Source organism: Cyanistes caeruleus, chromosome 17 (assembly GCF_971803275.1).
Source record: "Cyanistes caeruleus chromosome 17, bCyaCae1.hap1.1, whole genome shotgun sequence".
Classification (NCBI taxonomy): domain Eukaryota; kingdom Metazoa; phylum Chordata; class Aves; order Passeriformes; family Paridae; genus Cyanistes; species Cyanistes caeruleus.
In genome coordinates this window covers 14752770-14775424 of record NC_141717.1, presented here as the reverse complement: position 1 = coordinate 14775424, position 22655 = coordinate 14752770, and the positions used below count along the sequence as shown (strand labels likewise).

The following is a 22655-nucleotide window of genomic DNA, read 5'->3' as shown; positions in this document are numbered from 1 at the left end:
TCTTTCAACCAAAACCAAATTATTTTTCAGTCTCCTACCAATTCCGGGGAAAGAATTAGTTCTGCACACACCCTGAGTGAAGCAGCGTGGGTTTATATTCCATGCCTGGAGTTATGGGTGTATTTGTTCAGTCACAGGGGTGAAAAATGGCTCTTCTGCTGTTTCCACACACACCTGGGCAATGCCAGCCCAGGGAACCCCACTGGGGCAGGACTCTGCTTCCCAGCCCAATTTAATGGGAATATTCCCTCCTTTTTCCTGATCAGCCACAAGAACCATCAGCCCTCTCTCCCCCAGGACTGGTCATTTGTGGGTTTTTCTTGGAATTTTTTTTTGGTTTTCCTTCCAATTTACCTCGGAATAATTACCTAAGACTGAAATGCCCAACCAAGAGCCACTGCTGCCTGTCCTAATGGATATTTAACGAGGCTGTGTTTTATGGGAAGATGGATATTTCCTATGTTCAATTTGCATTCATTAGGCTATTAATTCTCAGGGGGAAAATATCAAATTGCTCCACTTTATCTCAGTGAAAATATCCCTCGTGGTGGATGTAAAAAATCATCAAGGAAGGGGTGCAGTCAAGAGGAAAACAGACAATGGAGGCTGTAGAGCAGGAGTAAAGAAAATCACAGAAATCATAAGATCATGGAATCATGGAAGGGTTTGGGTTGAAAAAGACTTTAAAGCTCATCCAGTGCCACCCCCTGCCATGGGCAGGGACACCTTCCACTGTCCCAGGTCGCTCCAAGTCCCATCCAACCTGGCCTTGAATGTTTCCAGGGATGAAAATTCCACCAACAACATTTCCACACTTCCTGGTGTCCTGTCCCAAAGTTCTCCAGCTGAAAACACCTTTCCCCCCGTCCCCCCTGCTCCTCCTGAGCGGGACATCACCACCCCCTGACGCCACAAATCCACGGGACGTCGCTCAGGGTGCCAGCCCTGGCTTTGGGGGCTGCTGTGGATAATTCAGCGTGGTTTGGCTGATGTGCTGCTCCTTCCCTGTCCCGCAGATTGCAGCGAGGAGAATCCCTGTGAAGGCCTGAGCCGCCACGCCACCTTCACCAACTTTGGCATGGCCTTCCTCACCCTCTTCAGGGTGTCCACGGGGGACAACTGGAACGGGATCATGAAGGTGTGTGCGGTCCCTGGGTACTTCCTCCCCTCGGGAGAGCTGTAGGTAAAGTTTTCAAACGGATTTAGGCAACTCTTGGGTGAAAATGTTTCCTCTTCCAACATCAAAATGAGATTAATGTAAAAGGCAGGTGTGTTTTCAAGCAGGGATTTGTTCTAAGTCTCACCCAGCCTGAAGTTTTGTTCCTGGATATAATATTTAAGGAAAATGAGGCCAGGTTTTTGGCTGGGAGGAGTTCTGTGTTCTGTGTCCTGTGCCTTTGGGATGTGTCATAGAATCCCAGGATCACGGAATGGTTTGGGGTGGAAGGGACCCTAAAGCTCATCCAGTTCCACCCCGTGCCATGGGCAGGCAAAGCTCCCACCATCCCAGGCTGCTCCATGCCCTGTCCAACCTGGCCTGGAGCACTCCAGGGCTGGGAAATCCAAAACTCCTGGGCAGCCCATTCCCTTCTCGGTAGGTATTGTAACTCACCATCTCCATCTTTTATCTGTTTCAGTCGTACCCACTTTGTGTTCTTGTGCTATTTCTGCACCTGGAGGCCGAGCAGAGCCCCACTAACGCCTGCCCTGTCCCTCCCTGCTGCAGGACACACTCCGGGAGTGCACTCGGGAGGACAAGCACTGCCTCAGTTACCTGCCCGTCATCTCCCCCGTCTACTTCGTCACCTTCGTCCTCATCGCCCAGTTCGTCCTGGTCAACGTGGTGGTGGCAGTGCTGATGAAGCACCTGGAGGAGAGCAACAAGGAGGCCAAGGAGGACGCTGAGATGGACGCCGAGATCGAGCTGGAGATGTCCAGAGGGAGCAGCGCCGCTGGCGGCAGCAGGAGCGGGGCCGTGGCTGCGGAGAGCCGGGCACTGCACGGGAGCCAGGAGCATTCCAAGGGGAAGCACCAAGCCCTGGTGAGAGCTGGGGTGGGGAGGGGATGGATCCCAGCAGCCTGAGCAGCTGATCCCACACAGGCAGATTCCACACGGAGCCAGAGGGATGGGAGACGAGGAGCAGGCGTGTCACCAGAGCCCCACATCCTGAGTCAGCTCCCGGGGCTCCTGGAGGGGCTGGAATTGTTATCCTGGCTGTTATTCCAGCGGAGGGTTGAAAGTCCATATCTCCACTTCATTCTCAGGTTGTGGATTTTAAGTTCAGAGCCATAAAAGCCACAGGTCCCTGTCCTGCTGTCCCAGCTGGTCCTTGTCATTTTTCATGAGCAATCCCAAAAAGCCTGGGAACGCTAGCACTGGCACCTACAGCGTGGGATGGGACAAATTCCCACTGCTCAGGTTATGTTTAATCCCACTTTGGGATTTGCAGAGGATCCTCCAGCAGTTCAGTGCTGGTGTAAAACCTGCAGCTCCCCACTGGCTCTGCTTAGGACATGGATGGCTTGGGAATAACCAGAGCCCCTCAGCAAGGAGCTGGAGCTTCCTGGGTTGAGTTTCCAGTCGCTGCCTGCTCTCTGATTCCAATCAGTCCTCCAGGAAAACAATCAGAGGTGCAGAGGGGAAGGAGGGCGTGAGATAATTGTCTCATCCCATGTCAGCAGCCTGTGATTAAGAGTGAACACGGAATTGTGTTGTCACCACCATCACAAATAAATCTACCGCGAAATCAGCGGGGGCTTGGAGATTAAATTACATTAAATTAGATTTTTGTGAAATCTATCCGACTCCATTAAGGCGAGGCAAAAGATTTGGTTCCACAGCAATAGGGAATTGGTTGTTTGAATGCTGTTCCTGACAGACAGCCCTGCACAGGGAAATGCACAGGTTGCTTTTCTAACTGGGGGAAGAGAGGTCACATCCCTTCACACACGCTGGCATTGCAACCACTCCCTTCTCCTTGGGTTTTCCTCATCCTCCAGAACTTCCCAAGGAGTTGGGCAGAGCCTCCTTTTAACCCTGGAAGTGATGAGGAGGAAAAGCATCCCCTTCATCCTTCTGCTCCGCTTCCCACCGCGTCCTGCCAGCATCCCACAGAAGCAGCAGGCTGAGGTGGCTGATGTCCTGAACCACCCCAGACCTGTCCCTTCCCAGCCTCTGTCCTTTCCAGCTGGGAAATCAGCCCTGTGTGGGATAGGAGTGAAATCCTCTTTTCAAGCCATTAAAATGTGTGTTTGGTGTGCAGGGTGATGTGTGAGCAGCGTGACTTCACATGTTAAACCCAGAGCTGCAGGCAGAGTTTTTTGTTTGTGGTGAAAACAGTGTCAGGTTTGATTTTATTGTTCGTTTTTCTTGCTTATGAAATATTATCAATATTGTTAATATTATTAACATATTATATATATTAATATATACTATTTAATATATACTATTAATATTATTGTTTTATTGCTTATGAGACTGAGGAAAGCGAGCTGGGGTGGGGATCAACACCTCAGGCTCCCAGCAATCCCCAGAGCTGGATTCAGGAGATTCAGGAGATTCAGGAGATGCTCCAGGGAGATTCCCAGCAAACCAGAAGGGCTTCAACCCCCTCTGCTCTGTCCCTCCCGATCACCCCCCATGCCCAGGTCCCATCCCCATTTCCAGGGTGTGGGATCAGGCTCTGGAGTGCAGCAGGTGTTTCCCAGTGAGGAGGAGGAGCAGCAGCGATGCCTCCAAACCATCCTCACCACCCAGAGCAGCTCTCCAGGTGGGAGCCAACAAATTTTCCCCTCCGTGGCTCATATTTCAAGCACTTACTTCATTTGAAATTTACCCACGTCCCTAATTCAGTCAGGTCTCAACAGCTGAACCCTTAAAAACTGAAGTGGCTGATGTCAAGGAGGGCTTTCTGTTCATTTGTTCCAGCCAAAGACAAACGGAGCTTTAGGAGCCAAATCCCGAGATCCTTCTGTTCGAGTGCTGAGACCTTTTGTTCCTGGTGAGGCTCCAGGCTGTGAAGGAGCCCCTGGCTGCCCCCAGCTCTGTGCTGATGGAGCTGGGATGGCCAAGGACCAAGTGGCACCGGCTGCTGAGGCTTTAATCCACCAGCTGAGAGCCCTGGGTGGCTCCTGGGCACGGCCACAGCTGGCAGAGCTGGAGGCCAGTGAGCTGTGAACACCCCCTGGCCCCCCATCCCAGCCAAGCTCCACAGGGTAAAAGCATGGAGTAATTCATCTTGGGGTGTGCATCTTCAGGGAGCTGAGGAGAGACATTTCTAAGCCAGAAATACAAGGGGAAAAAAAAAATAAAATATATTTAACCAGATCCTTGGTGAGCTCCAAACCTGAGGGATCTCAGGGACAGGTTTTGCTGGCAGAGAGGGAAAACAGCCCAGCAGAGCAAAGCAAAATACATTTAATTTAGGACATGCAGCTTGGAAAATGTTTTCAATCAGTCACTGGGAGGCTGACATTAAGGGAAAACCAGAGGGATTAGCTGGGTTTAGATAAAAGGGTAACTTGGGAGGGGAACATGGCTGCAGGCCCTGCAGGGCCTGGCCATGGAGCTCCTGCTCCCCCAGCACTTGGCCAAGTGGTGGCATCAACTCTCAGTTTCTCCATCAGCACCTCAGGGACATCACTGGTGTCCCCAAAGCTTCCTGTGAAACCAGGATGGATTTCCTGAGGTAGCTGAGAGGGGTCAGGTTTAATGTCTGTGGTGTGCTCTGTGTGGGCACTTCCAACCTGAACCATTTCGGTGACAACAAAGAAAATTCCCTTTTCTACCCCAAACAGGCTCCACACCCTCACTGCCACGGCGTCTTCTCCTTCCCTCTGCCTCCTCCTTCAGGGCTCAGTGGTGCCCAAAATGCTCCAGGTTTTAGGAGCGAGGCCTCAGGATTTGCAGGGGTGTTGATGTGTTTAAATGTCTGCCCTGTGAGGGTGTTTTGGGGAGAATTTCCAGAAGGATTTGTTTTGGCCTGTCTCTCCTCTGTTTGAGGGGAAGGATGTCACCCTCAGGCCTCCTGAAAACATCTCCTTGGAACGTCAGATTGGGAAAATGGGAGAAATGCTGCTTTATTCGCATGTTTAACAAATGGGTTCCTTCTTCCAGGCCTTTCCTTTCTCCCAAGAGTTGACTTTGGACAAGAAAAGTTGCCTTTTTCAGCGGTGGGTCACTGATGCCTCCCTTTATTCCAGCCCCATGCTGAGCTCTTCCCTCAGTGCACCTTCTCTTCCTGCACCACACACACGCTCTGGGCGAGATCCCAAGGTTTGGAAGCAAAGAGGGAAGGAATTCCCTGTAAATTCCCCACTGGGCTGACCCCATCTCCCTCTCTGGTTGCTCTGCAGGGCAGTTCAGCCTCCCTGAGGCCCCAGGACTCCCAGAATCTGCTGACAGTCCGCAAGATCTCCGTGTCCCGGATGCATTCCCTGCCCAACGACAGCTACATGTTCCGGCCTGTCACCCCAGCCAAGGCCCCGCTGCCCCTGCACGAGGTGGAGATGGAAACCTACCCCTGCAAAGCCCAAAGAGGTACCACCCCTGCAGATTCCCCTGCTCTGAGGCTAAGTCTGGGGCTCCTCACGACCAGAAGGATGTGGGAAGGGGCTCCTCGGGGAGCTCAGCCTGGAGAAAAGGAGGCTCAGGGGGAAACCTCTCACTCTCCACAACTCCCTGAGAGAAAGGGGCAAGGTTGGGCTCTGCTCACAGGGAACAGGGCCAGGATGAGAGGAAACAGCCTCAAGTTCTGCCAAGGGAGGTTTAGATTGGATATCAGGAGAAATTTCTTCACTGGAAAGGTGTTCAGGTGTCAGAACAGGCTCCCAGGGCAGCGGTGGGGTCAGCATCCCTGGAAATGTCCCAAAAACCTGTGGATCTGGCACCTGGGGACTTGATTTAGCGCTGGCCTTGGCAGTGCTGGGTTAATGGTTGGAATCTGTGGCCTTTTCCAATCTTTACAATTCCATGATCACACCCATGGGGCAGCAGCTGCACAGGGGGGTTCGGTGGGGAGCAGCCAACCCCAGCATGGCCTGATTTGATTCCATCAGCACCACAGGGCTTTCCCACATTCTGCAGGATTCCACCTTTCCATCACTTTCCTGGGAGCGAGCTGGTGGCTCAGATGTTTGGGGAGAAGCCAGGCTCCTGAGCACAGCTCCAGCTTTTTCAGCTGAGGAAAAGGGAGCTGTGCATCCCCTCTGACTCCTGCCTGCAGATCAATAACATCCCCAGGAATAAAAGCCGGAGTCGGGATTGCTTCCAGCACAATTCCTCATCGTTTCAGGCAGGCTGCAGCCTCAGGGCAGTGCCTTTCAGCACCACACAGAGTTCAGAGCTGCAGGGGTTTCTCTGAGAGCAGAAAGATCAGAAACCACTCTCTGCTTCTTCCCAAGCCCAGCCTTGTAATGAATGTCATGGACAGACCCCGTAATCCGGGGATCACGAGTGCACAGAGCCTTTGAGGGGACATTCATCCACTGCACATTTCCCTGAAAATGCCTCTCTGTCTCTTTTGTCGAGCTGCTTTGAAGGGGAAATCGATCTGAAACACAATCTCTGCCTCCCTAAAAGCACACGTGCTCCTGGAGTGGCTCCCAAGAACTTTTCCCAGCCTGGTTCCCTTTGATCCGGCGCGGTTTGAAACGCGAGAGCTGCTCAGTGGCTTTGCACACCCCGATTTGCTGTGATTTCCTTGGGAGAAGGAACTCTGTGTTTGCTCAGACTCTCTGGGAGCCAGGCCATGTTCTCTGCTCAGTGTTTATTATTATTTCACCTGCAAATTCCTCGTGAAAGAAAGAAAACAGAGGTTGAGTTTCACGGTCGGCCTCCTGGGGCTGCTTTTCATCCCTGGAGTGGCTGTAAAGCAGGATTTATATCCATATAAAACTGCTGGGACATTGGCAGGGCTGGGCAGAACCCACCGAGAATTCTCTGATGTTTCCCAAATTCCTAAATTTCTCCTCCAAGAGCACTGGAGGGATGGATATGATGGATATGACTTTTTACCTGGTGGTAAAACCACCATAATATAAATATGGATATAAATGATACCCAAATCAAACCAAGTCCATGGAGACTCCCATGAGCATCTGTGTTTCCATGGGCTTCAGGATGTCTGATCTTTTCCCAATACTCTGCCAACCACACAGTGAAAAATCTCGTGGGATGAGCAGATCTTGGGATATTTTGGTTTTAGATGCAGTTTGCTGATTTCTTAGAAAAACAAGAGAAAAAATACCCAGCTCCAGAGATCTTCAGTGCTCCTGAGCATCCCGTTTGGAGGGGGTTTGAGTTTCCTAAATGAGAAATCGATGGAAAGTTTCCAACAGGAGGAAATTCCAGCTGAGGACAGGGAGTAGAGCATTGGGTCTGGATTTTATGACCATGTTTGTGACAGATTTTATGACAGAGTTTTTCTGCATCATAAAAAAGCATTTCATAAAGCCTGGACTAACACATGAACAACACAGGCTCAGCCTGAAACTCTGGGTATAGGAGAGCCTAAAAAAACCCAGGGAGAAAGCGGGGTGGGGGTGGGAATTCCTTCTGTGGTGCTCTGGAGAAAAGCTCCAAAAGAAAAAATTATTAAACACTCACTTCTCTTCATCCCCACCAACAAATCTGCCTGTGAAATGCAACTGTGATGTGTCTGGATGGCTTTTGTCAGGGGTTCAAGTTCCCTGACCCCTGGGTGAGATCTCTTGGAGTGATGGATAACGGTGTTTTGAACACGGAGCTGGGCAGCACTGGAGGAACAGACGCTGGGTTTCAAACTAATGGGGACAATAAATCCCGCAGCCAAAAACCAGAGGAGCAGGAGATCTTTCAAACAACTCCCAGGCGCAGTAAAGCAGCACCACGGATGGGCTGGGGAGGAGGGATGGCCTTCAGAGCCAGCCTGGGAGGCTCTGGGAGGAGAGGGATTCCAGCCTGTGCTCAGGGCTGTCAGAGCACTTGGAGCAGCCCCTGAGCTCCAGGTGGGAGCATGCTGAGCCTCGGGAACAGCCCCTGGTGCTGCTGGGCTGTGGTGGGTGGGAAGAGGTTGTAGAATATCCTGAGATATTCTGTGATCTGAGGATCAGAGTCCTGCACAGACACCCCAGCAGCTGGGACCTCCCTGCCATCCCTGCTGAGGTTCAGAGCAGCACACAGGACAAGGGACGAGCGTTTTAATCCTGGCATTGCCCGAGGCTTATGCTGAGGTTTGGAATCTCAGGCCCAACAGGTTTTCACGGAATCACAGAATCACCGGGTCAGAAGAGACCTGCAAGATCATCGAGTCCAGCCCAGCCCAAACACCTCAAGCAGACCACGGCACCGAGTGCCACATCCAGTCTTTCTTTAACACATTTACACATGGATTTACACATGGATTTAACACATCCATGACTCCACCTCCTCCCTGGCAGACAATTCCAGTACCACCCTTCCCATAAAAAACATTTTTCCTTCTCCCTCCTTTGTTTATCCTTGAAGCTTCTGCCTCAAACCTTGAGAGCCCCCAGGCCGAGCAATGACTGTTCCCTGTGTCCTGCCCTAGGATCCATCACCTCCATCCGCTCCCAGCCCGTGGGGACGAGCTCCTCGCTGAGGGTGCCCACGGAGTCACTGCCACCGCTGCGCTGCCCCGGCCACGAAGGGCGGCACCGCTGGAAGGTCCTTGCCCCCCACGCCACTCCCCGATCTCCTGCTCTCAACAAGCTGCTCTGCAGACAGGTGAGGGGCCCAGAGCACCCAGAGGTCACTCTTGTGGTGCCACCTGGTTCTTTCCCTTCTTTCCCAGTCCTCTCTTGTGTTTCTCTGCTTGGATTCGAAGAGTAGAATTCCTGTTTCAGAACGAAACGTGCCATGAATTTTGATATATTCCTGCCCCAGCAAATGCCGCGTGGGAAGGCCCTTTATCCCTACTTCCATCTTCATGGCTATGCTTTTCCAGGAAATAAGAGCTAAAGCATGGGGAGAAGGTGTCCAATCCGTTTTACCAGTGCTGGGAGAGCCCTCCACTGTGAAGGGTCGTGCTGGCTCAGGATTTGGGGCTGGAGCAAGAATAAGACCCGGCAGATGCCAGCCCTGAACATGAAGGCTCCTGCCAGCAAAAGTTGATCCTCTTGCACAGGAGGGTCTGACAGGACTGGCACGATGGGGCAGGAATGAGGTGGGCTCTGCTAGAGCCACCAACCCCTCACCTCATGCCATGGGCTCCCCATCCCTGCGAGTGTCCCAGGCCAGCTTGGACGGGGCTTGGAGCAACCTGGACTGCTGGGAGGTGCCCATGGCAGGGCGTGGAAGGAGATGAGCTTTAAGACCCCTTCCAACACAGAGTGGTTGTAGAATTCTGTGTCCCTCGCTGGAGGTGCTGCTGCCCAGCACATCCCCAGGCTCTCACCCCACTTCTCTCTCCTCCCTTTCCAGGAGGCCGTTCGGACGGACTCGGTAGACGGACAGACTCCGGAGCGCAAAGACAGCCTGCAAGCAGAGCCTGGAGAGCCCCAACAATCAGCAAAGCAGCCCCAGAGCACCCTCACCCCCAGCCCTCTCCATTCACCCCTCCCAGCCACCCCTCCACGCTCCCCCCCGTCCTCCCCACACCGGCCCCTCGGCCCCCTGGCACGGAAGCACACGTGTGGCCAGCACGGCGTTCCCAGCCGGCCACCCAGCCCCACCAGCCCCGAGGGCTGCCAGGGAGAGCCCTCAGACCTGGCTGACGAGGAGGTTCAGCACATCAACAGCTCAGCCAAAGACTGGGCAGAGGAGCACTCGGACCCCGGCAGCCGCTCCAGCTCGCCCTTCACCTCCCCAGCCCCGTCCCCCGTGCCCCTCAAGAACTGCAGCACAAGCAGCCTCTCCCGCAAGGAGAAGGACTTGAAGAAGTTCTACAGCACCGACAGCAAGGGCTTCCTCGGCAAGCCCAGCTGGGCCGACGAGCAGCGGCGGCATTCCATCGAGATCTGCCCCTCCGGCAGCGCCCCGGACCGCGCCTTCCAGGAGCCCACCGAGGACAAGCAGCGGCCCCCTGGCCACGTCCAGCCGGAGGCCGACTACATCCACGGAGCCCGGAGGAAGAAGAAGATGAGCCCGCCCTGCATTTCTATAGATCCTCCCATGGAGGATGACGGCGCGGCGGCCTCGCGCACCAAACCCTCCGAGAACACCCTGCTGCGGAGGAGAACCCCGTCCTGCGAGTTCCCGGCCTACCGAGAATCCCTGGAGCTCCCGGAGAGCCAGCCCCCGTGCCGAGGGGAGCACCTCAGCATCCCCAACTTCTCCTTCGAGCAGCTGGACGGCGGCTCCTTGAGCAGCCTCTCGGAGCTGCTGGACAGCGCCCAGTCCACGCCGGCCTCCGCGGACTCTGAGCCGAAAAAGACGGATCACTTAAAAACTCAGCGGGGCAACGGCGAGAGGAGCAAAGAGCTGCTGGGCACCGCCAAGAGCCCCCTGCGGAAGCAGGATTTGGGCCCCGTGACTGCTGCCACAGAGGAAGGCGCGGATGACCCAGTATAGCTGCTGGGATGGGGGAGCGGGGGGGTCTCAAGGGCTTGTCACCAATGTGGGGGTTCCAAGGACACCCAGGGCTCGGCGGTGGCCGTCACCGGGGCCATCCCCGCCCTGCGGTCAATCCTTGGGAAGCGCCGTTGGAAGTTTGCAAAAAAAAACAAAATAATAAAACACCACACACGTACACACGCAGGAAAAAGTGAAAAAGAAACCAAACGAACGGCTGGGGATGGGTTTTTTGGGGGGGATTTGGCAAGAGGTTTTGGGGTTTCTTTTCTAAGGGGAAGGTGGAGTTGGTGCAGGGGTGGTTTCGTTCCTCCCACCCCGATCCGTGGCCTCGATCACATTGATTTGGGCCCGAGGTGGTGGCGGTTGGGATTTTGGGGGATTCTCTTGGGGTTTTGTTGTTTTGTTGGGTTTGTTTTTTTGTTTTTGTTTTATTTTAAAGATGCTCGACTTTTCCTGAGGCACCTTTTCGAGCTGTCACGTTACGCTGGAGTGCCTGGGAGCTGGAAGTTGTCTGTATATCAGCAGTTCTATAAATAAAAATTCTGTATTTGTGAGCTACAAAACGAGGAGACAAACAAACAAACAAACAAACAAAAAAAAAAAGAGAAAAGAAGAAAAAAACCTGGAAAAAAGAAACAGACCCACAAAAACTCTCTCTTCATAATGCACATATTTTTATAGAGAAACAGAGATGCTGGTTTTTGCATTACATGGGTGGTGTTTCCTTGGGTTTTCTGTGGAATTCATTGTTCCAACCATTCATTTTCCAAATGTTTCTCCTCTTTCCTCACTTCCTTTCCTTCCCTCCACCGTCACCCCACCAGCTTCTTCTCACAGCTGATGCTTCTGACGTCTCGCTCATTTTCTTTTGTACTTTAGAGGTTGTCCTAATTACAGACAAAAAACCAAATCACTACTGAATTGTAGCCAGTGCAATAATAAGTTATTCATTCTTCTTGTCTGTCCAACTGTCCTGTTGCTTTTTTTCCCCCCTTTTTTTAACTGAAATTCAGGTTAAACGTCGCAATAATCTGAACTGATGTGCACAAAGACGGTTTCTCGCGTTAAAAAGAGGAAAAAAAATCTAATAAAAAAAAAAAAAGGAAAAAAAAACCCCTACATTTACAGAGAGATTAAAAAAACTGAACAAATAAATAGTAAATTATTTAAGAAATGTATTTTGTTTACCGCAGTTCTAAGTAAATTATTGATACATTGTGTAAAGGTGTAAAGAGCTGTCGTAGGTGATGTTCTTTGTGAGCATTTAGGGTGATGATTCTCCTCCTCTGGCAGAACAACTCCAACCCCTCAGGGCAGTTTGCATTCCCTGTCCTTCCCTCCCCATCCCTGGACACTTTCCCTTCCCAAGGCCCTTCCAGAAGCCTCTAGAGGAATCCAGGTCACCTCTTAACACCCCTTTGAGGGATGGGGGGTTTTTTTTGCAGCTTTTGGGGTTGATTTTCCTTTTTTACCCTCCTTCCCCACCCCTCCTGCAGGCCCTGTGTCCATGGCCACGGGAAGGAGGAGCAGGAAGGAGCCCGTGGACACCCAGGGGGGAATAAACCCATCCAGTCGTTTCCGTTTGGTTCCTTCCGTGCCGCCTCATATTTATGGCTTCACATTTATCTTCTGTTATCGATGCATCCATTACTCCAAAGGAAATGTATCTTGTTTCACATCTATTAAACTGTATAAACTGGAAGCATGGCCTCCCTTTGTGCCGCAGCGGGGGCAGCCCACGCGTCCCTCCCGCTGCCGGAGCTCGGCATTCCCCAAAAAACTCTGCTCAACCTCTCCAAGCTGCAGCCCCCCAGGTGTGAACCATCCCTGCTGGAGCTGGAGGCTTCTCCCACCTCCCCCTGAGCTCCGAGAATCCCTCACCTCACCCAGGAGTCTCCATGTGTCGATCCCGCTGCTTCCGAGGAGCACCTGCGCCGCCGTAATTAAGAGTCATTTAGAATTATTGTAAATAATGATTCTGTCTCAGTGGGAGGGCGAGGAATTCCAGAAAAGAGCCACAAAATCCATGATTAACAGCGCTTTGGGGAGGATGGCAAACTCCTTTTGCAGCAGTTTAAGGAGGGGAGGTGAATCCCTCTCCTCCTGGGGGCTCTGGGGTGTCCCTTCAGCGTAGGGGGATGCTCGGGGCGTCATTTACTGCTGGCATGATTTAGCTTTGCTGGAAAAGCCCTGAATTCCCTTCTGGCCCTGAAATCCCTTCAGGGGGGAAATCCTCTGGCCACGGGGTTGGTGCTGATGGTGGTGATGGAGAGGGGGGTGTAGAACAACTTGGGAAGTGCTTGAGGCTGTGGCGGCTTTGGGAATGAGTTGGGATATTTGCTCCTGGTTCTGGCTCTGCTCAGCCTGCCACCCTTCCCAAAGCCCTTCCCAAAGCCCTCAGAGCTCATCAGGACCCAAAACAGCCCCATCCATGAGCCTGCAGGAACATCCTGGCAGCGTGGGGAGAATCCAGCTCCAACGGAATTCTCCAAGAGCAGAGAGTGACCGGGGATTGCTCCCTGATGCCGCTTTTGGGGACACTCACCCGGACTTGCAGGTGCAAAACCCCCACAGCTGCATCCCCAAAACCTGGCCATGACTAGGAAATCTATTTAACATCAGCCAGTGTTAATTTTGTTGATTAATTCTCTGCAGCATTAAGCAATTTCCCCCTGGACTGTCTGCAAGCCTTGCTTAAGATCGGAAGTGAAAAGCACGGGGTAAATGCAAGTCATGATTATTTAATTGGATCGATTTCTATTTTGCATTTTTAATGGCCATTCAGTCCTGTCCATTTATCAGCCAGACTCTGCCCCACCACTCTCCATTCCAGCAAACCCACAGTCCTCAGGGATGGGTGCTGTGTCCATCTGGGCTGGCCCAGAGCCACCTCAGCAGCCTTTGAGGAGCAGGAATCAAACAGGGATTAAAAACCACCATGCTGAGGAAGGAAACCATCACAGGGCCTCTGCTTCAAGGGTAAATCTCAGATGGCATCGATCTGAAATCCTCTTTGTCATGCTGGGGAGGAAAAAAAAAAGCTTTAAAAAATACCAACCACCAAATCTGACGCCATCCTGGGTGCAATTAGCCCCAACCTTAATCTGTCAGAGCTGTGAGATCATACAGGTTGCATGAATGCTAATAAGCATTTGATATTTGTACAAGCTTTCTGGGGATGAATAATTCAATTGACTTCATCCATTAAATTTCCCCTATTAAGTTTTCAAGCCGTGGCTGGGTTTTAATGGCTGGGGCCACCTCATCCTCCAGACGAGGGGGCTTAATTAGGAATTTCAGCACACCCTGACAGAGCCACAGGGGCTGAAATCTCGGTGGCTGTTTGGGTTTTGAGCAGCTCGTGTCTCTCTCTGCTGGAACCTGCTGAGCCCCTGGAATAACTCCAGCTCACACCAGGTGGGTGCTCCATCCTCTTGCAGCATTCTGGTGCTGCCACAGGCTGGTTCAGCCCTTTCCATGGGGCCAGCCCCTCTCTGGATGCTGGGAAGGTGCTGAGGGGCTGATTGGGATGAGGGATGTGCATTGGCACTGATGCACCCCCTGGATTTTGGGCACCACTCGATGATTCTGTGGGTCCCATCCAGCTCGGGGTATTCTATAATTTTCCATGATTGCCTGGCATTCAGTGATGCAGAGACATCACCAGGAGTGTTCCATACCCAGCTTGGGCTGCTCCTCGTGCCAGGACCCTTCACTCGTGTCCCTCACTTGTAGGTCAGAGTTGGGCTGGTTTGTTCCAGCTGTGGATGAAAAATAATAAATAAAAAAAAATAAAAATAAAAATAAATGTTCACAAAGAAAGGGAGAAAATGCCAACGACCCTCATTAAGTCACACCACAGGGAAGAACCAGCTTTAATGATTTGAATATTTGATTGAAGTCCCCTGGAGCAGCTCATTCTGATTCTGCTTTGTCCCACATGGAGGCACAAGCTGCTGAGGGCCCGTGGCCACGTCTGCAGGGTCTGTTGGATGCATGGAAATCAGCATTCCCACCAGAGTTATTCCCAAAAAATGCAGTCACCACTGGACAACAAGCAGGGGGGCTCCATGCCTGGCAGGAGAAGGAGCTTGTTTACCCTCCCCTCCTCTTGATGCTTTTATTCCTTATGTCCTTATCAAATCAAACTGTTCAGCTGTGCACCATCTTCCCAGGTCTTCCTCACCCTCTCCCCTCTCTGCCTCCGTGTCAATTTATTCTGACTAGCTCATTAATTAATTTTGCTCATTAACCAAAAGAAATCTCACCAATGATAATGAGTTCCAACACAAATTAATTCTTCAGGGAAGACCAGGCACTTCACAGCTCCTTGGCAGTGAATGTCTGTGGCCAGCAGGGCCCCTGGCATGGGGCTGGCGGCCACATGGACACAGGGATCATCCCAGGAAGTGGCCAAGGACAGGCTGGCAGGCAAGCTGGGATGGTGGAAGGTGTCCATGGAATGGGATGAGCTTTAAGGTCCCTTCTCACACAAACCATTCTGGGACTCAGCCCCATAACACAAAGCCCAGCTGGCTTCACCCAGGTGCATTCCCACCGCACTCAGTCTCCAGGTAAACATATTCAGCAGGAATTACAGCGGGAATGCCCCCCTCTGTGTGCTGCTGTGAGATCCCACTCCTCCCCTGTTTGATTTGAGCAGCAGGAGCAAAAGGCAGGGAAGACAAAGGGCAGGGAAGCTCCCTGCAGCCTCCTGGCAGGCAGGGATGAGTCAACGCTGTGCAAACAACTCTAAAAATACAAAGGCTTTATTGCAGATTAATGACACCATTAAATGTATTTCGCTGGCCATTTACCAGGTGTCGATCATAAATATTTGGGATTCGAAATAAACTTCTGTGCTGTGCCACTGTGGCGGTGTTTGTGTCTCTCCCACCTTCCCTGGATCAGCCCCGGGCTTGAGCAGGTGATGGAGACAAAGGAGCTGCTCCTGCTCCCTCCCTGCAGCACTGGGTGTCTTTCCACTCTTGTTTTCCAGGGATCTGCTGCTCCTACTGCAGTGAGAGAGGATGAGCCCAGAGCTGGGCTGGTGGGCAGCAGACACATCCCACAGGTATCCCCTGCTGGCACTGCGGCCTGGCAGCTCTGCCCAGGGGGAGGAGAGCCCCTGGCTGCTCTCCCCAGGGCTCAGCCAGAGGCAATTCCAGGGGAAACCCAGGGAAAGGACTCACCACAGCTCTCCAGCCTCCCTGGAAACTCCTGGACCCTTTTCCAGGCAGCCTGGGCAGGTCAGGGTGTCTGGGTTGGATTCAGAAGCTCCTGGTGACAGCTCCCAGCAGTTTGGATGTTTCCAACCCCTGGCTCTTCCTGGGAATGAAGCAAACATAATTCCCTCAGCTGTTTGATGTGCCTCCAGCGCAGAGCTCCGTGCTTAAGGGACACTGGGAATGGTTCTCCGGGAGCTGGGATCCAGCCTGGAAATGGAGACAAGTCAGTGATCAGCAGGAGCGTGTCCTTCCTCCCTGCGAGGATGACTGCGGCTCCAAACACCCCAGGGAGGCTTCCCATGAATCCCACCACAAATCACAGGACTGGGACAAATCCTAGAGAAGAGAAAAATGTTTTAAATGGCCAGGAGAAACAGCAGCATCGCTAAATAACACCCATGGGGTCACCATCATCCACAAATCTTCATCATGCTTGGAAATCAAAATCTCTGATGGAGCATTAATTAAGTTTTCCAGCAGGATAAAACCACTTCCTTGCTTGGGATTTCACTCTGCTCACGAAGATTAAAAATACAGCTAATTAAAACAAGGCTGCCATGCAAGGAAAGGAAAAATAAAAGGTCTTGTTATGGCTGGGAGGGGACAGAGTCCTTCCAGATGCAGGTACAGATGACTCACGGCTGCTGAATAACCCCCCTGCTGTCTCTCTGCTATGGGGAAGGTCTCCTAGAGCTGGGAGAACTCCTCCAGCAGCTGTACATCACCTGCCAGGCAACAAAAATGTCCTGAAATTGGCTCCAAGGTAGCTGGTAGCCAAGTGGAGTGTTAATTAAACAGCTTGACTGGTTGCTCCAGACAGCTGCTCCAGAGCTGCTCTGCTTCCCCCCCAAGCCCTGATCATTTCCAGTTCAAATGAATTATTTTCCCTGAAGCATTTCTGAAGGGCTGTGGAGAAAGGATATCATTTCAGGCATTCCCTGCCATCCCTCCTGCTTTGCTGTCCCATTCTTCTCTTGGCCAAATTTATTTGGCCTGAAAAACCAGATTGAAATAGGTATTGACAGAGAGCACATCTACTGAAATGTGCAGGGGCTTCCTTCACTGCTCCCAGCCTTCCCCAGAGGCTCTGGCAGCAATCAACCATCCCAAAAATTATCCATGGAGGGGCTGGGAAAGAGAAGGGATGAACCAGGGCAGACGGTGGCCAGGCTGGGGAAGTCTCCATGGCGTTGATGTGTGTGTGGGCAGCAAATTTCCTGGCACAACCAGGGGAAAAAAATGGGTCAGCACCATGTGAGCGTCCAGAAGTGTCCCAGCACCAGGCCAGCCCCACACACCCTGGTTTTGTGGGGAAACCAAGTCACCATTTCAGCTCCTGCAAAGCCCCTGTACATTAAATCCTCCTTATTTACACACCCAGATCACCCTTTGCTTTTAATTACAGCAGGATAATTAAACCAGCACCGTGCTGTTGCCTCCTTTTCCCACCTACATCCAGAGCCAGCGGCGGGAGGGCATGGATATCTCCTGGATATATCCTGGATATCTCATGGATATCTCATGGATATCTCCTGGATATCATCTCCTGGAAATATCCTGGATATCTCCTGTATAGATCCTGGATATCTCATGGATATCTCATGGATATCTCATGGATATCTCCTGGATATATCCTGGAAATATCCTGGATATCATCTCCTGGAAATATCCTGGATATCTCCTGTATAGATCCTGGATATCTCATGGATATCTCATGGATATCTCATGGATATCTCATGGATATATCCTGGATATCTCCTGGATATCTCATGGATATCTCATGGATATCATCTCCTGGAAATATCCTGGATATCTCCTGTATAGATCCTGGATATCTCATGGATATCTGCTGGATATCTCATGGATATCTCATGGATATCTCCTGAATATCTCCTGGATATCATCTCCTGGAAATATCCTGGATATCTCCTGTATAGATCCTGGATATCTCATGGATATCTCATGGATATCTCATGGATATATCCTGAATATCTCATGGATATATCCTGGATATCTCATGGATATCTCCTGTATATATCCTGGATATCTCATGGATATATCCTGGATATCTCATGGATATATCCTGGATATCTCATGGATATCTCCTGTATATATCCTGGATATCTCATGGATATATCCTGGATATCTCATGGATATCTCATGGATATCTCATGGATATATCCTGGATATCTCATGGATATATCCTGATATTCAGAATTAAAAATCACCGTGCTGGGGGTGAGGAGAGCCCCTCTCCTCATCAGTGGGGCTGAGCTTCCAAAGAGCACAAAATCCAGCATTTCCCTCTTTCTCCCTGCTAACTCCTCCTGCCTCTGGCCCTTGCCGGCAGCATCATCTAGCGGCCGTGGGCTCCACACAAGGAATGGCAGGGTCGGGAATATCCCGAGCTGGAATCCCATCCTGGGATCCCTTCCAGCTCCTTCCCTGCCCCAACACCCCAACAACCCCGCCCTGAGCACCCCTCAGGGCCTTGTCCCTCCACCTGGCAGCCTTGGGGCCGTGCCCATCCCCTGGCCAGGCCGAGTCCCCGCTTGCGGTTGCTTTTATCTATGAAATAATAATAATAATAAATAAAGTTCTGGACACGTGGCGGTGCGAGGATAATGGGGCAGCGCCGGGAGGGCTGAGGGGAGGGGGTAGGATCTGCCTGGGGTGCCTTGGGTGGGGTGGCCGCATTTTGGGCGATTTTGGAGCGATTTTGGGGTGATTTTGGAGCGATTTTTGGGGTGATTTGGGGGTGATTTGGGGACGATTTTGCGGATCGGCAGTCCCACGAAAAGAAGCGAAGCGCGGCGCCGGGGAAGTTTGACCGCTGCGCCGCCCCGTCCGTCGCCAGGGCAACCGGCGTGCCCGCCATGGCGGCGCCCAGCGTGTTCCTGCTGGCCGTGAGCGGCGAGATCGAGAGCGGGGAGGTGCGGGAGGGCCGGGAACACCACGGGAAACACAGCGGGACAACACGGAGGGATGGGGGGATCGTTCTGGCTCGGTCTCGGTGCTGCGTGCGTCCGCGCGGGATGAGAATCTGTCCGTCCCCGTTCCTCCCCGCCCCGGCCGAGCCTGGCCGACCTCAGCCCCAAACCCATCCCAGCCTCAGCCCCAAACCCATCCCGGTCTCAGTCCCAAACCCCTCCCAAACCCATCCCAGCCACAAACCCATCCCGGTCTCAGTCCCAAACCCATCCCAAACCCATCCCAGCCTCAGCCCCAAACCCATCCCGGTCTCAGTCCCAAACCCATCCCAAACCCATCCCAGCCCCAAACCCATCCCAGCCTGTCCCGGTCTCTCAGCACAGGCTGCCCTCGGCTCCCTGCCTCGGGCAGATCCTCACCCCCAGCTATTCCCAGAGAATTCCCGGTGAATTTCTGTCTCTCTCTCCCGCAGTTCCCGGGATTTGATGATCTCTACTGCAAGTTCTGCTTCGTCTACGGCCAGGACTGGGTCCCCACGGCGGTACAGCCCCTGGCCCCACCCTGGCCCCCTGCTGAAATTGAATTATTTTGATATAATATATCAATATAATAATATAGAATAGTTTGTAATAACTTTTAACTGCCTTTTATATAGTGTCATTTATCAGTATTTTATGGTTAATGCCAAAATCCCTGTGTAGATCATAGGTTTTAGTGTGAGAAATAAAGTTTAGGCTCTTGCAAAGTATTATTATTATAGTTATATTAAATTATTAAATATATAAATTATAATATAATATATAGTATATATAAATAATATATAATACATAAATTGTATTAAGTTATTAAATACAAAGATAATTAGTATATTATAATATATAATGTATATAATAGATATAGTATATATAAATTATATATAATACATAAAAATTGTATTAAGGTATTAAATATAAAAATAAATAAAATTAATATAATATAATATAATATAATATAATATAATATAATATAATATAATATAATATAATATAATATAATCAGATATATTAAATATACCATAATAACATTATTATATAAAAGTAATTAAATTATATATACAATAATTATATTAAATATAATTGTAAGATATATTAAATATAATATTATAATAATTACAATGTCATATCTTGTAATTATTATATTAAATATAATATAATAACGGTGAGGCCACAAAACAGTGCCTTGTGAACATCAATTTCATCTGCAGTGTGACACAGACTTTAAAGGAGACAAGAATCAAACCAAACTAAAAAATTCCCAGAACACATAAAAAAGCTCAAAAGAATGTTAAAATACATCTCATCTCCATAAATACCTTTTTAACCAAGGCAGTGGAAGTATATAACCAAACTGATTGTGGTGGAGTGTGTGCAGGTGCTGGGCAGGTCCTTTTGTCCCTTTGTCCCTTTTTCCCTTTTGTCCCTTTTTGTCCCTTTTGTCTCCAGTTTTAAGGGTGAAGCTCTCTGGGGGCACAGGGCACCCCCTGGTGAGCCCAGGCTCAGCCCCCGCTCCCTGCAGGGCCTGGAGGAGGGAATCTCCCAAATCACCTCCAAGAGCAGCAGCTCTCCCACCACGCTGGTCTGGAACTTCCCCATCGACATCACCTTCAAGAGCACCAACCCTTTTGGCTGTGAGTGCTGGGGTGGGGGCCCAGCCCCGCTGCCAAACCCCAAAGTCACCCCTGTTTCCCCGCAGGGCCACAGATCGTGCTCAGCGTCTACGGGCCCGACTTCTTCGGCCACGACGTGGTCAGGGGTTATGGAGCCGTGCACGTGCCCTTCGTGCCCGGCAGGTGAGTGCCAGCCTGACCTGCAGGACTCAGACACAGCCCTGGCTGGTTATTCTGTTGTTTCACAAATGAAAAACGTCCCAAAGATCTCCTCATCGTGTCAGTTCACAAGGATTTTCTGGCAGAGCTCTTTCATCCTCAGATTAAGTTTTAGTAATCCTGTAAAATGCCCAAATGTGGAGCTCAATTGCTCACACAATAAATTCCCATTCCCACCACTAGGAATGGAGGAAAAACCTCTTGTTCCTGTGCAAACAAACCCTTTCTGTGTGAGGGGAAAGTACCTGATGCGTCAGGAATTCTGTGCCTTCATAAATCTAAAACTCCTGCTTTTCATTCATCCCTGAGGTTCTGGGGCTTTCCTCTTTGTTTCAGGCACAAAAGAACCATCGCTATGTTCGTCCCAGAGTCCAGCTCGAGGCTGCAGCAGCTCACAAGGTAATAATTAATGACTTTAATTCATTAAAGAATTAATTTCTGTCCTGTTCTTAGCCACAAAGGCATTTGCAGCCACTCAGTGACTGCTCTGTGCCATAACCAGCTTTGTGTTCTCTAGGTAAAAATCACATTTTCAGGTGCCTGGACCTTTTGAAAAGCTTTCATAAACATACTGACAACAATATTAATTCTGTTAATATAAACATATTAATATATGATGTTGATATATAATAAAAATATTAATTACCTGCTAACTGCACTAAATTACTTCCTGAATCTTCTTGGGGCTGTTTTGAAAGGACAGAAAAAACACAAAAAACATGAAAAACATGAAAAAAACAAATCCCATTCTACATTTTTTTAAGAAATTCAAGGTCTCCAAGCTTCTCTGGACGATCAAGAGGGATTTTTCAACAACAGCTTTGCCACAGAAAGATTCTTCCAGCCCAGGAAAAAAACTGATTTAACAAAATCCATGTGAAATCAGTTGCATTTTTTTCCTTAAGGCAAAACTTCCCTTTGATTGCGGTAGATATAAAGAGAATCAGGCTTCCAAGCCCTCCTGGCAGTCTCAATCCCGTTCACCCCATGCCCTTCATCATCCTCAGCCCCCCCAGTTCATTATTTGGTGTTTTCCCTTCCCAGCTGGTTCACAGGGAGACGCCCGGAATTCACCGACCCCAAAGTGGTGGCACAGGGAGAAGGACGGGAAGGTGAGTCCTGGCAGCTCCTGCCTGCTAAAAAAAGAGCTCCACAATTAATCCCAAACCCCTTTTTTAACTGGATTCACCCCCATCCTGTCTGTGCCAGTGACCAGGGTGCGATCCCAAGGCTTTGTCACCGTTTCCTTCAACGTGGTGACCAAAGATCTGCACAAGCTGGGCTACGACGTCGGCCCCCCCGAGGGACCTGGCCCAGAGGAGCTCCACAGGTTCTGAGCTCCCCAGCACGTGCTAAAAGCTCTTTGGGCCTTTTTTGGGGAAAGGAGGAGCTGCTTCAACTCAAATCATCCCAAAAAACACCAGCCCAGGAGGATTTGGGAAAATGACCAAGCCTAATCCTCTCAGTGAGGTTGAAGCGTGATAGAAATTGATGTTATTGGTAGCATTCTGTGTTTTATTGATAACATCTAGTGTTTTATTGATAACATCCGGTGTTTTATTGATAACATTCTGTGGGTTTAGGGGTCAGAGCAAAGCCTGTAAAAAAGTATTTTTATATTAGCCTTTTATACAGCTTTTTATAGAATTAATGATATGGAAAGTTTCAAGCTGTAGCAGTTTCCCTGCGATTAAAACTTTGCAAACCCAATTTCTTTTTAGTGATTTTTTTTCTTTGTTTGTTTGGTTGATTTTTTTGGGTTATTTGTGTTGCAAGTGAGGAATTGAAGTTATTGCACCTCCCAAAAATAGTCCTGTGAAATGCATCCTCCCTCTAAGCTCTTTTAGGCTGAATAAAACTCTGTTGTGTCAATAGATTCATTTGTCTTTCTGCTGCTAAAAGGGTTTATTTGCTTGTGCCAAGATGTTTTTAAGGCCTAAACCATCCAAGCTCTGCTAGACTGAAAGGTAGAAGAGAAAAAGAAATGTTTCAATGCAGTGACTAATTGCTGAGTCATTTTCCTATTGAATTTTGGACATGTAACCTCTTGTGTTTGACTGCAAATCCCAGCAGAGCGACACCAGCTCCCTAAAAGGGAACTACCAACACCTCCAAGTGT

At 50.3% G+C, this 22655-nt stretch overlaps 2 protein-coding genes across 4 annotated transcripts in view; both read left to right on the top strand.

Annotated features, from left to right (window-relative positions):
- The window catches only part of CACNA1H (calcium voltage-gated channel subunit alpha1 H), a 151465-nt gene extending 140750 nt beyond the window's left edge, over window positions 1–10715 (top strand). For all 3 annotated transcript variants that reach the window (XM_086854955.1, XM_086854956.1, XM_086854957.1), the window contains 5 exons: window positions 1017–1138; window positions 1727–2041; window positions 5356–5539; window positions 8550–8725; window positions 9422–10715. In XM_086854955.1, coding sequence (XP_086711081.1) covers window positions 1017–1138; window positions 1727–2041; window positions 5356–5539; window positions 8550–8725; window positions 9422–10510 — 1886 coding nt within the window. In that variant the 3' untranslated portion in view covers window positions 10511–10715. The remainder of the gene's footprint in view (window positions 1–1016; window positions 1139–1726; window positions 2042–5355; window positions 5540–8549; window positions 8726–9421) is intronic.
- Window positions 10716–18579: 7864 nt separating this feature from the next.
- On the top strand, window positions 18580–22410 carry B9D1 (B9 domain containing 1). Its single transcript, XM_023936930.2, has 7 exons — window positions 18580–18674; window positions 19145–19213; window positions 20227–20338; window positions 20404–20500; window positions 20873–20935; window positions 21581–21648; window positions 21746–22410. Exons 1-7 carry the CDS (start codon window positions 18618–18620, stop codon window positions 21871–21873), a joined length of 594 nt encoding a protein of 197 aa, XP_023792698.2. The 5' UTR covers window positions 18580–18617; the 3' UTR covers window positions 21874–22410.
- Window positions 22411–22655: the final 245 nt, after the last annotated feature.

Excerpts from the sequence above, each read along its gene's own strand:
- B9D1 (XM_023936930.2), top strand. The coding sequence starts at position 18,618 with ATGGCGGCGCCCAGCGTGTTCCTGCTGGCCGTGAGCGGCGAGATCGAG. Across the intron at positions 20,339-20,403 it reads GAGCACCAACCCTTTTGGCT|GGCCACAGATCGTGCTCAGC; the intron begins GTGAGTGCTGGG and ends GTTTCCCCGCAG. Across the intron at positions 20,936-21,580 it reads AGGCTGCAGCAGCTCACAAG|CTGGTTCACAGGGAGACGCC; the intron begins GTAATAATTAAT and ends TTCCCTTCCCAG.